The sequence below is a fragment of the Pseudopodoces humilis genome, chromosome 4 (assembly GCF_049639895.1).
Source record: "Pseudopodoces humilis isolate 2021_Gansu_Grassland_sample_001 chromosome 4, ASM4963989v1, whole genome shotgun sequence".
NCBI classification, from domain to species: Eukaryota; Metazoa; Chordata; class Aves; order Passeriformes; family Paridae; genus Pseudopodoces; species Pseudopodoces humilis.
In genome coordinates, this window is record NC_142203.1 from 19248583 (window position 1) to 19260325 (window position 11743).

The 11743-nt window shown below is 41.5% G+C and overlaps 1 protein-coding gene across 3 annotated transcripts in view; it reads left to right on the forward strand.

Annotated features, from left to right (window-relative positions):
- Positions 1-10296, forward strand: part of APBA1 (amyloid beta precursor protein binding family A member 1) — an 88823-nt gene extending 78527 nt beyond the window's left edge. For all 3 annotated transcript variants that reach the window (XM_005532882.3, XM_014261413.2, XM_088054418.1), the window contains 3 exons: positions 4529-4648; positions 5318-5458; positions 6778-10296. In XM_005532882.3, the coding sequence (XP_005532939.2) occupies positions 4529-4648; positions 5318-5458; positions 6778-6849 (333 nt within the window). In that variant the 3' untranslated portion in view covers positions 6850-10296. The remainder of the gene's footprint in view (positions 1-4528; positions 4649-5317; positions 5459-6777) is intronic.
- Positions 10297-11743: the final 1447 nt, after the last annotated feature.

The following is an 11743-nucleotide window of genomic DNA, read 5'->3' on the forward strand; positions in this document are numbered from 1 at the left end:
CACTTTTCCACTGGGATTTAAATACCTCCAAGACTGGATGCTCCACAGCTTTTCTGGGTAATAAGTGTTTTACCATCTTCACAGTAAAAACAGTTTTTTCTCATTCAATTTTCTTCTGGTAGGAAGGAGTTTATTATGAATGAGATATAACTCAGTTGGAAGGGAAGAAGAATACTTGGAATGTATCAAGCTCTGTCTTGGGGTAGATGATGAGTGAGTAGACAGTTTATAGGTTAGAATAAAAGGGCAGACTACTGAGGGTGGCACTTGTGGGTATGTGCTACAGGATGCCTGATCAAGAGGTGGATGAGACCTTATACAGACAGCTCAAAGCAGCTTGAAGTCACAGGCTCTGGTTCTTGTGAGGGACTTTAACTATCATGACATCTTCTGGAGAAGCTGCACAGCAAAGCACAAACAGTCCAGGAGGTTCCTGGAAAGCACTTGTGACAACTTCCTCAGATGACGGAGGATCCCACAAGAAATGGGTATGCTGCTTGACCTCATCCAGCAAAAAGGAAAGGATTTATTGGATGTGTGAAGATTGGTGCCAGCCTATTAGCAAGTAAGATTGTAATCATGGGCTTCAGGAGAGCTTATTTTAGCCTCTTTAGAGATACTGATAGAATCCCATGGGAAGAGGTCCTGCAGGGAAAGTTGATATTCAAGGATCACTTCCTCCAAACTCAAGAACGATGCATCCCAATGAGCAAGAAGTCAGACAAGGGGTCAGGAGATCTGCATGGATGAATGAAGAACTGTCATTACTCAAGCATAAGCAGGAAATACACAGGAGATGGAAGCAGGGTGAGCAGGGTAAGCAGGGTCAGTCCTCTTGGAATTAATATAGAGAGGTTGTCAGACTAAGGAGAGATGAGGATGAGACAAGGAAGGCCACAGACAATTTGGAATTAAATATGACCAAGGATGTTGTCATGAGCTTAAAGCACTAGCTAAAAAAAAATCACTAGAAAACTTACTCATTTATTGCTGTGAGATATGGATTAGAAGAAGGGCAAAACAGGCTTAAAACTTAAAAGGAATAAAGGAAGTTTATCAACAAGACTACAAGAATAATAAACCAGAATAAAATCTCCAGAAACCGTTTTTCCCCACCACCCAACCATTCTCTTGTTTAATTAACAACATAGAGACAAAACCTGGTGGTTAGAGCAGTCCCAACTATATAGTAGCTTTTTCATCAGTCTTCATAGAGAAAAATAAGTTTTCTTTTGTCATTCTATGGAGAGTTTTTCATAAGAAAACAGTTTTCTCATGGATTTCTATTTCTCTGATGTCAGCCACCCAGAAACTCTGCCATAAGTCCTCTCCTCTCATTTCACACCACTCTGAGGTGTGTTTATGGGCCATAAAGTCAAGGGGTGGCATTTTAAGGAAGAGCTATTCAAAGGCAAAAGTTCTCTTCATCTGTCTCTGTGATCATCTCTGGGAACAGAAGTTTTTTCTTTTCTTCTTGGGGGCCAAGTACTTCTATCAACTCTCACTTCTCTTTCTCTGTTTCAGCATTTTATGAGATCACAACTACTTCACTATCTGCTCAGCTTCATCAATGGATTACTTTTGCTCAGAGCGACACTTTGAAATGCTTCATTCCTCCCAAAATACTTTTTCATGAATTAAAGGAGTTTTTTCAGAACATTATTGTCCATCTCCATAGCTTTAACAGAAGAGTATTTCAGCTTATTAAAGCATCTCCTCTCCTTACCTGAGGCTTAATTTTTTCCCTCACTGGCTTTGATAGTTTATGTTGTCTCTTTACATGTTGATCACTCTTGCTTTCTTCTCTCTGTAAAAAGGATTAAATCTGCAGGTCTCCTCTGGGCAGTGAAAGGGTTAAAATCTGGCTCAAGCTGTAACAGGTATTCTTGGTCCTGGACTTCAGCTCAGCAGTGCCCAGGCTGGGCCCCCCCCTGGAAAAAATTTCAGAGGCTTCCCGGGAGGCTGCAGCAGAGCCTGGCCGGGCTGGGGGAAGTCCCACAGGCTCCATCCCCCAGCCGGGAACCGCAGCAGGCCCAGCCCAGCCCCTGCCCAGGGCTCATGGCCTGGAGAGGGGGCGGGAGCCAGCTGGAGTTCTGTTACCTTTTACAGCTGGGAACAAAAAGAAGCCAGAAATTCCTGGGCTTAGGTTTTTAAAGGGTGGTGTTCATAGGTTGATCTCACTTTTCAATGGTCAAAACAACTGTCAGTTTTCAGAAATGGCCAGATATTGGCCAGGAGAAAGAACTCCCATAAGCCTTTAGCATCCTAAACTTCTTTAGATGTCTCTTACTTTTTTTTTTTTTTCTTAAATGCCAATCCATCACAGATGTCAAGGAAAACAAGATGAGCTTATTCAAATACATCAACAACAAAAGGAAAACAAGGGATAATGTGGACCTGTTACTAAATGGAGGGGGCGCCTCGGTGACAGAGGACACAGACAAGGCAGAGTAACTGAACACTGCCTTTGGATTGGTGTTCACTGTCAAGACCAGCCCTAAGGAATCTCTGACACAGGAAGTCAGGGTAAAGGAATGTTGGAAGGAATATTTTCCCTTAGTCAAACAGGATTGGGTTAGAGAACACCTAGGCAAACTCAAAATCCACACATCCATGGTCTCTGCATCCATGAGAGTTGAGAGAGCTGACAGACACCACAGTAAGGGTCCTGGCAATCACTGAAAGTTCATGGCAATCTGGAGACTTGCTAGAGGACTGGAGAAAAGCAAATGTCACCCTGGTCTTCAAAAAGGGAAAGAAAGAGAACCAGAGAACTACTGTCCAGTAAGCCTCACCTTAATCCCTGGGACACCTCATTCTGGAGGACATCTCTATCCACACGGATGACAATGAGGTGATCAGCAGTAGTCAGTATGGATTCGCTGAAGGTAAATCATGCCTGATTAAACTGATTGCCTTCTATGGAAGAACAGCTACCTGGATGGATGAAGGGAGAGCAGTGTGTGTTTTACTTCTGCAAGGTTTTCCACACCATCTCTCACAACATCCTCATAGGCAAACTCAGGGAGTATGGACCAGTTAGTGAGCAGTGAGGTGGATAGAGAGTTGGCTGAATGGCAGAACCCAGAGGGTCATCACCAGTGGCACAGTCAGGTTGGAGGTGTCAAGGTAGCAGTGTCCCTCAGGATTCAATACTCCTGCAGTATTTTTTAAGGTTTTCATAAATGTCTTTGATGAAGGGGCAGATGCCTCCTCAGCAAGTTCACTGCTGACTCCAAGCTGGGAGAAGTGGCTGACACCCAAGTGCTTCAGAGGATCCTCAACAGGCAGGAGAGATGGGCAGAGAGGAACCTTCTGATATTCAGTGAGGGCAAATGCAGGATCCTGCATCTGGGGAGGAACTACTTCATGCACCAGCACAGGCTGGAGTGACCTGCTGGAGAGCAGCTCTGTGGAGAAGGACCTGGGGATCCTGGTGGACAACGAGCTGTCCATGAGCCAGCAGTGTGCCCTTGTGGCCAAGAGGGCCAGTGGTGTCCTGAGATTCATCAGGAAGAGCACTGCCAGCAGCTCGAGGGAGGTGATCCTGCCCCTCTGTTCAGCCCTGGTGAGGCTCATCTGCAGTGCTGTGTCCAACTCTGGGCTCCTCAGCACAACAGGGACATGGAGCTCCTGGAATGGGTCCAGGGGAGCTGTACAAAGAGGATGAAGGGACCGGAGCATCTCTCTTATGAGGAAAAGCTGAGGGAGATGGGGCTGCTCAGCCTCAAGAAGAGGCACTGAGAGGGGCCTTATCAATGTCTGTAAGTAGCTGAAGGGAGGGTGCCAAGAGGATGGAGCCAGGCTCTTGTCGGGGGTGCTGAGCAATGGGACAAGGGGTAACGGGCAGAAACTGATGCACAGGAAGTTCCATTGGAACATAAAGGAATAGCTTGTGTAGGTGACCATCCAATGGAACAGATTTCCCAGGGAGGCTGTGGAGTCTTCCTCACTGGGGATATTCAGGAGCCATCTGGACACAGTCCAGTGCCATGTGCTCTGGGATGACCCAGCCTGAGCAGGGAGGTTGGACCAGATGATCCACAGTGGTCCCTTCCAACTTTACCCATCTTGTGATTCTGTGAATAATGGAAATTATGGGCGCTGCTTATACAAAGATGATACAAGGAGGACCAGCTGTTTGCTTGACAGAATTTATTATATTTCATTAGGGAAGTAACTGTTTTGCAACTAACTCAGTTACTTATTTAAGAGTCATTGACCTTTCTGGTGAGATGCATAGACCTGTTTAATATTCCTTTTATGTATGATTTATATTATCAAATGAAGAAACTGCCAGCAGGAATCTAAAACGGCTGTGCCAGATTTTTGGCAAGAAAAATTCAATGTTTTATCACTCATCCTGCAGAATATTCTGATGCTTGTGTCTGGCATTCATTGATCATGTTCTGGTACAATGCATACAAAGATCTATTTATTCAAGGCTGCTCCCATGTCAGCATTTGAACACCTTTTTTATTTCTGGTCATGTTACATGTTTAACTCTCAATTTGGTATTTTTTTTCAGGGTTTGAAAAACCAGGCCCGGGTTAAACTGAACATAGTTAGATGTCCTCCAGTAACCACAGTCTTGATCAGAAGACCAGACCTCAGATATCAGCTGGGCTTCAGTGTGCAGAATGGGATTGTAAGTAGCTTCCACCATTTCTGATCAAACTTTAACATGAAACTTCCTCTCCATTTGTGGGTAAGTTTCAGTCTGAGAAGAGGGAAGCCGCTATTTTCTCCCTTTCAGCAAGCAGGATTTTGCACTTGTGAAGTCTGAGATATAAAAGTTGTGTTAATAAGAGTTATTTTTTGTCTTTGACTCTACTTAATTCACAACTTTACAGTCAGCCAGAGGAATAAAAAAGTTGTTTCAGCTTAAAAAACCAAAAATGTGTGGAAGAGTCTGCTTTCAGCATGCATCATACATGTCTTTAACTAAGCCATTGCGTAATGCAATGATAGCATGAAAGAAAAAGCCTGTTCTTGATCATTTTTGTTGTAAGGCATCTGTCTAATGAACATCATTAAATTGAGGTCCTTCATACACTCATGAATTTCCAAACCACATGTCCAAAGACATGTAATGTACAACACAAACAGGCTTTTCTGACAGTTTGTTCTGCTCTTGGAAGAGAATTAATTACTTGTCATGAACAAATTTTGCTTTTGAGTCAGCAATGATTGCATCTTAGAATTTGTTGTTGCAAGTCTGTGTTTAAATGTTGATTCGTAGCTTGCAGGCAAAAAGTGGATAATCAAGTCTCTGTTCCTTATCCAGCCCATGATGAATTTGTTCTCTTCCTTCCAGATCTGTAGCCTTATGAGAGGAGGTATAGCAGAGCGAGGAGGTGTGCGTGTTGGCCATCGGATCATTGAGATCAATGGGCAGAGCGTTGTAGCAACACCCCATGAGAAAATTGTTCACATCCTCTCAAATGCTGTTGGTGAGGTAAGAGCCAGCAGTGTGTCTAGGCAGTATAGCACAGGTCCTTGCTGTTACCACTAACAACCACTGGAAACCAGTAACAAGCAGTGTCCTTCAAGGGGATCAGCACTCTGTCTGTCATGTCTTCATCAGTTACATAGTGGAATTGGGCTGTAGTCTCAGCAAGTTTGAAGGTCACATCAAGATCAGTGGTGCTTAAGGAATGGGATGCCATTAGAGGGACCTGAACTAGGCTAGAGAAGTGGCCAGTGTAACCCTTGTGAAGTTCAGCAGGGCCAAGTGCAAGGTCCTGCATCTGGGTCTGGCCAATCTCCAACATCAATAGAGACTGAGGCTGAAAAAATTGAGAACAGCCCTGAAGAGAGGAACTTGGTGGAAGGAAAGTTGAACAGGAGCCAGGAATGGGGATTTGCAGCTCAAAAAGCCATCTGTATCCTGGGTTGCATCAAAAACAGTGAGGCCAGCAGGGAGGTGATGTTCCCTCTGTATTCTGCACTTGTGAGACCCTGCCTGGAGTACTGTGTGCAATTCTGGGGCCCTCAGAATAAACAAGGCATGTACTTGTTTGAGCAGATAAAGATGAAGGCCATGAAAAGAGTCAGAAGGCTGGAGCACCTCTCCTGTGAGAAGAGGCTGAGAGAAGTTTGGTTGTTTAGCCTGAAGAAGAGAAGGCTCCAGGGAGACCTGACCACAGCTTTTCTATGTATAAAGGGGCTTTCTAAGAAAAATGGAGAGAGACTTTTACCGGGGTCTCCAGTGCCAGGCAATGGTTTTAAACTGAAAGAGGGTAGATTTAGATTGGGCATAGGAAGAAATCCTTCACTGTAAGGTTGATGAGCCACTGGAACAGATTGCCCAGAGAAGCTGTGGATTCCTCATCCCTGGAAGTGTTCAAGGCCAAGTTGGATGGGGCTCTAAGCAATCTGTTCCAGTGAAAAACATTGATACCAGCAGTTTGGATTAGATGATCTTGAAAAGTCCCTTCAAATTCAGACTGTTCCATAATTCTTTGGTTCTGCCTCTGTTGGTCTGTTGCTAATCAAATCCAAAAAGCTGAAGTGAGAACAAGACTGTGCACCATTTCTTTCATTATTTGCCCCATAGTTCTATGCTTTAGAAGAACCGTACCTTCAAAATATGAAGTGTCCACGATTTTAGATGGTTCATCAAAACATACTGTTTCATAAAATCATCACCTGCAATACTTTAATAAGGTTATGAAAACTCTCAAGTGTTACCTTTTTTTCTGCCTTGTATGACTTTATCTTCATGTGAGGTGTGCATGTTTAGGAGCATTGATTAACTTGGCTTATTTCCTCTAGATCCATATGAAGACTATGCCAGCTGCCATGTACAGACTGTTGACTGCACAAGAACAACCAGTTTACATCTGAAGCTGACACCTCACCACCACAGTGTGCATGGAAGATGTTTTTCCTCATTAGTGTTTATCTCTCTAGTGCTGCATTTCTGTGTCTGCAAAGACATTTCTTCCTCTCTCCCCACTTCACAGACACAAATACGCTGTTGCTCTCTCTATCCCTCTTTCCTCTTCTTCTCACCATTTTCCTGCATTTTGGTGAGGGCCAAAATGTATCTATGGAACTATTTTGGTTGCATATTTTTACAAGTGAAACTTCATACAGCTCCACATACAAAACAGGAAAATAACAGCAGCGTAATTTACAGCAGTATTCACAGATGGCTGTATTTCATGCTACATAATCAGTTTTATTTCTGTGGCTATAATTTTACAAACCAAGTAAATTAAATGTTGCCGAATGAAAGATGACTTTACCAAACAGATAGAAGTATAGCGTACAAAGTGTTCTCTTGGATATCCTGCCTGTGACTTTGCTTTTTTTCCCCCATTTTCCCACAGGCATCAAGCTCAGTACTAAAGGTTTGTGTCTGTGGGGAAAGTAGAATACCAAAAGGATTGTTTTGCCCTCAGGAAAAATTGCCTGCTTATGAACACTCAGTAAATGCTGCTGTTGTAAAATGAATTGTCCAAATACATACCTTTTAATTCCCCCCTGTCATCACTTCTTCATGATAGTAGGACTCCAAAAGATACTCCATAGGTTCCTGAAACATTTTATTCTTGCATTACTTACACTAAGAAATTTGGGAGGCGTATTTTACAGCTGCCTCCCCCTCTCTGCCCCCAGGTTTCTATCTCCTAGTTTTCTTCTGCTTTGTCTTTTATAGTCCCTTCCTGATTTTAGAGTTTAAAGAAGTGGGGGGGGAGGATCTTTAAATATCCACAAGAAAAATAGTGAGGGGATCTGCTGAATAGCTACACTTTTTCTAGGCTCTTAATTCCAATTTTGGTGCACATAGCCATGTGTGCCAGTGTATATAGACATTTTTAAAATTGTGCTTCCTATTTATGAAGTTTGAATATAAGAGATCTGCAGACTATTCTAAGTAATTTTGTTCTCTGAGCCAGTTTTAACATATATTTTTGTCCAAAGACCTGTCTAATTTTATTGACTTCCTATTTAGTTCATGATATAGGTAACAGTGGAAAGGATGAGGCAGGAATAAACTTATTTATTTTGTTATATAATTTAGCTTGTGATTTTTTTCCCATATGTATGGCACTTAAAAGAGATATGTGTATACTATATGCACTTGTATGAAGATGATTAACTGTAGAGATGTATGAAACCTTGTATTTGATTAGCCTCTAAGTTGCATGCTAGAGACAAAAGGGGAGGAGGGGGCTGGGTTGGGTTATTTGGGTTTTTTAAGAGGGTTCAAAATAAAAAAGAAGCAGTGTCTTTTCTTCCTAGTGAGAGAATTCTACATTCTCTGTAGTTACTTTTTTTCAGGACTGTATACTGATGTTTATACTGAAGTTGAACCATGCGTTTAGTCCAGGCTAGTATGTTGATTTCTTTTAAAGAAACAGTTTGTGCTGTGTTTTGCTGTGATGGAAAGGTGCAGTGAGATGAAAACAAGAGCAGACAAGCCACACGCCACTTCTGCTTTGCAAATGCGGTGTTGTTCATAGTCACTTGTTTCTCACTTGTTGTGACGTGAGCTGTGCAATGTAAGCGTTGCTTGCAGTCCAGTGATGATCCTAGACATTGCTATGGGGATTCATAGAAGTGGGTGTGTGCATGTGCACTTGTTGCAAACACTGCTGAGAACCACTGAGCACTCTTGTCAGGAGTCCATTTTTTGGCTTTCTAAAATCATGGATAATCATGGCCTGATCAGAGTTAGAGGATAAACTGTATTTCTGTGGGAAGCAGATATTTAAGAGACATAATGAAGTGGTGCATAAACTGTTGTAGTAAGGGGATACGTTTTAGTGTTGAGATAAATGTACGATGACTTGATTTTACTGCATTTCTTGTTGTTATATAATTTAATCCAAGGCTTCAGAATAGCAGATTGCACAAGAGAATGGTATTAGTATTCCAGGTTAGTACTTAACTCTGCTGCCTCACTGATGCAACAAGATAATTAATAGCTTGTGAGTATATTGTTTAACTGTAGACATCTGGTTTATGGTAATTTGAACCTTTTTTCTAGAACTTTCCATATATATAGTAATAAATGTAAATACGGTATATAACCATGTACAATTTAGAAGATTATATACAGTGCAGCCTTTCCATACATTGCGTAAGAAAACTTACTGAACTCCTGAAGACACAGTTATCATGCTTCTGGTTCCTGCTATGTGTATGCCCTCCACTTCATTTGTTTCTGTGCTTCTGTCTAGCCCATGTGGTGAAGGTCACTTCACTGGGAAATGGTGAAGATCTGAACATGCAAATGTATTTAGAGAAGAAACAACTGTTTCTTCGGAAATCTTGCAGCCCAGAGTTTGTGAAGTTACTGTTCATCCTAAATAGGTGCTTAACATTAAGCAAATGAATGCTTGCAGGACCAGAACCTAGCAAAAAAAATCTCACTTTTTTCAATTACAGCATGTGCATAAGATTTCTAAACTGAGAGGTCCATAGTGTGTGCACACTTCTGAGAACAGTCTTGTAAACAATCCCATTTTACTCTGTAAACGGAGTTTCAAGAAAATGGAACTCTAAAGGGAAAGCTGGCTGTTCTCTAGGCTGTTGCAGCAGTTTGATAGATCAGATATGGGGATTTTTAACAGATGCAAAGGAACATTCCTTCAAAGGTTTACATTCCTTCTTCAGTGACAGACCTGAATACTTTTTCTTTCATCCTTGCTGCTTCATACAGTCTAATTAACTCTTCAGTGTTTACATTAAGGATGAAACATCCCTTGTATTTTTTATTTTTGAGAAGTTTTATGTTTGTTTTGAATCTTGTTTGTCTCAGTTTGGATTTCCAAGTTTGCTAGCTTTCCTTCTTTTCTAAAAGAAATGTATTTCTCAAGACAGTAACATGGTTGAGATCTCTTGTATATATTTAGTGCAGTATCTAGACTATGTACTATTGTTCTGTAAAGAGGATGAATAGAAATTATTATAAAGCGTTGGGAAAAGCATAGTAATGTATTTGTAACAACATTGTTCTTTGTAAACATTTAATGATCTCTATATATAAATATAAATATATATATAAATATATGTGAGACTGGAATGTTGATATTGCACATCTACTGAATGTAATTACTCTGATGTGTTCTGCCACAGGTCTCTGACCTCTCTAATGAAGCTGTGCTGATTTGATTTGGGGAGAGACAGAGGGGAGAAGAGTGGGCTTTTTGCTTTGGATGGAACAGGGTAGGGGGTTTCTGGCCAGTTACTTTGTTGTGATGTATTTACTGTGCTACATTCCTTTATTTAACAGAGCGCTAATGTCTGTAAGATTTGCAACAATAAACTACAAAACAAAAATACCTCAGACAAGGCTGAGAATTTGCTCATACTGATCTAGAGGCTGACTTGCCAATACTGAATGCATACATAATTGGAAGGTGTCTGAACTTTTATGCCACTTAGTCTGGAATGGTTCTATCTGTGGTTCTGCAGGCGTGAAGCAGTGGTGTTACCTTTATTTTTTAAACAGCAGTCTTTTCAGGCAATATGACACAAGTGCTCCTAAACAAAGCTGATTCCTAATCTAAGGTGGCATCCCAGTTTTTACTGTGTGAAATGCCACTGTGGTTGTGACAGAAATACTATTTCATTGACTGAGTAACTTTAAATAGGAATTTTTCATAAATGGGGCTTTGATAAAAATTCTTCACGCTTAATTTCTGAAGTCACTGTTTTCCTTCAAATGTCATCAGCATGGTTTATTTTTAAAGACCTAACACCACTTGAATAAAGTAGAATTGTAATATGTCTGTCCTTAGAATTCATCCTGGAACTGCCTGTGCTAAACTTAAAAATACTTGTATAATGAGAGATCATGAAAAATACGAGTATATTTGAAAGTCAACCAATAAAAAAGGGAGTGCTTCTTCTGGTGAGGCTTCATAGGATTTTCTGTGACTCATAGGTTGTCACGAGTACTTTGAAACCACAGAAATTAAATATATGCCACAGCATATTCAGAAGAAACTTAAACATGGGCATTCAGCCATTTAGTGGCCGTTCATAACATGAAATATAAATACCACCAACATGACAGAATGAAGTATTTCACCTTATTTTCATAAATGACAGACAGAAGAAATTGTGAAGTCCCTGGCAAAGGGTGCAGAAGGCATGCTGAGCTTGCTTTCTGCATTTCACTGTGTACCACCCTCCATCCTCCTATTTTTTCTTATCATTAGCTGTGTATACTAATTTGTTTTACAAACTTTTCTGCATTTCGGTGGATAAACATAAGCTCTTACTTTACCAGTACAGACAAAAATTTTGCAGATTTGCTATACTGACAGGAGACATGTTTCTTGCCCTTTCCTTCAGTGTTTTAATGGTTTGGATCCACACAGAGGACAAGCAGACCCCACCCCAGTTCCAGTACCCTGTAGTGCCTTGCAGGCTGAAGAGGTGATGCTGGTGACCTGTGGGAACTGTCAGTGTCAGTGTCAGGGCTGGGACTGTAATTTAAATAAATGTTCTGTGCTGAAGCATATGGAGCAATCCTGACCTAAAATCATGGTACATGAAGAGTTTGTGATCCATGTGCCTCTTACCCAAGTAGGGCTAGGCCTGTGCTGTGCTCTGTGCTGCTCCTACAGATGGACCTCCAGGGATGTCCCTTGGCCACAGAATAAATTTAGATGGTTGATTATAAGAAGGGAGCCTGCAGGCAGTCCCAGTGGTACTCAAAAGCCCCAGCAGTACATGTGTGTCCCTGCCTTTGTCTAGAAGTGCAGCAGTAAGGTCCCAC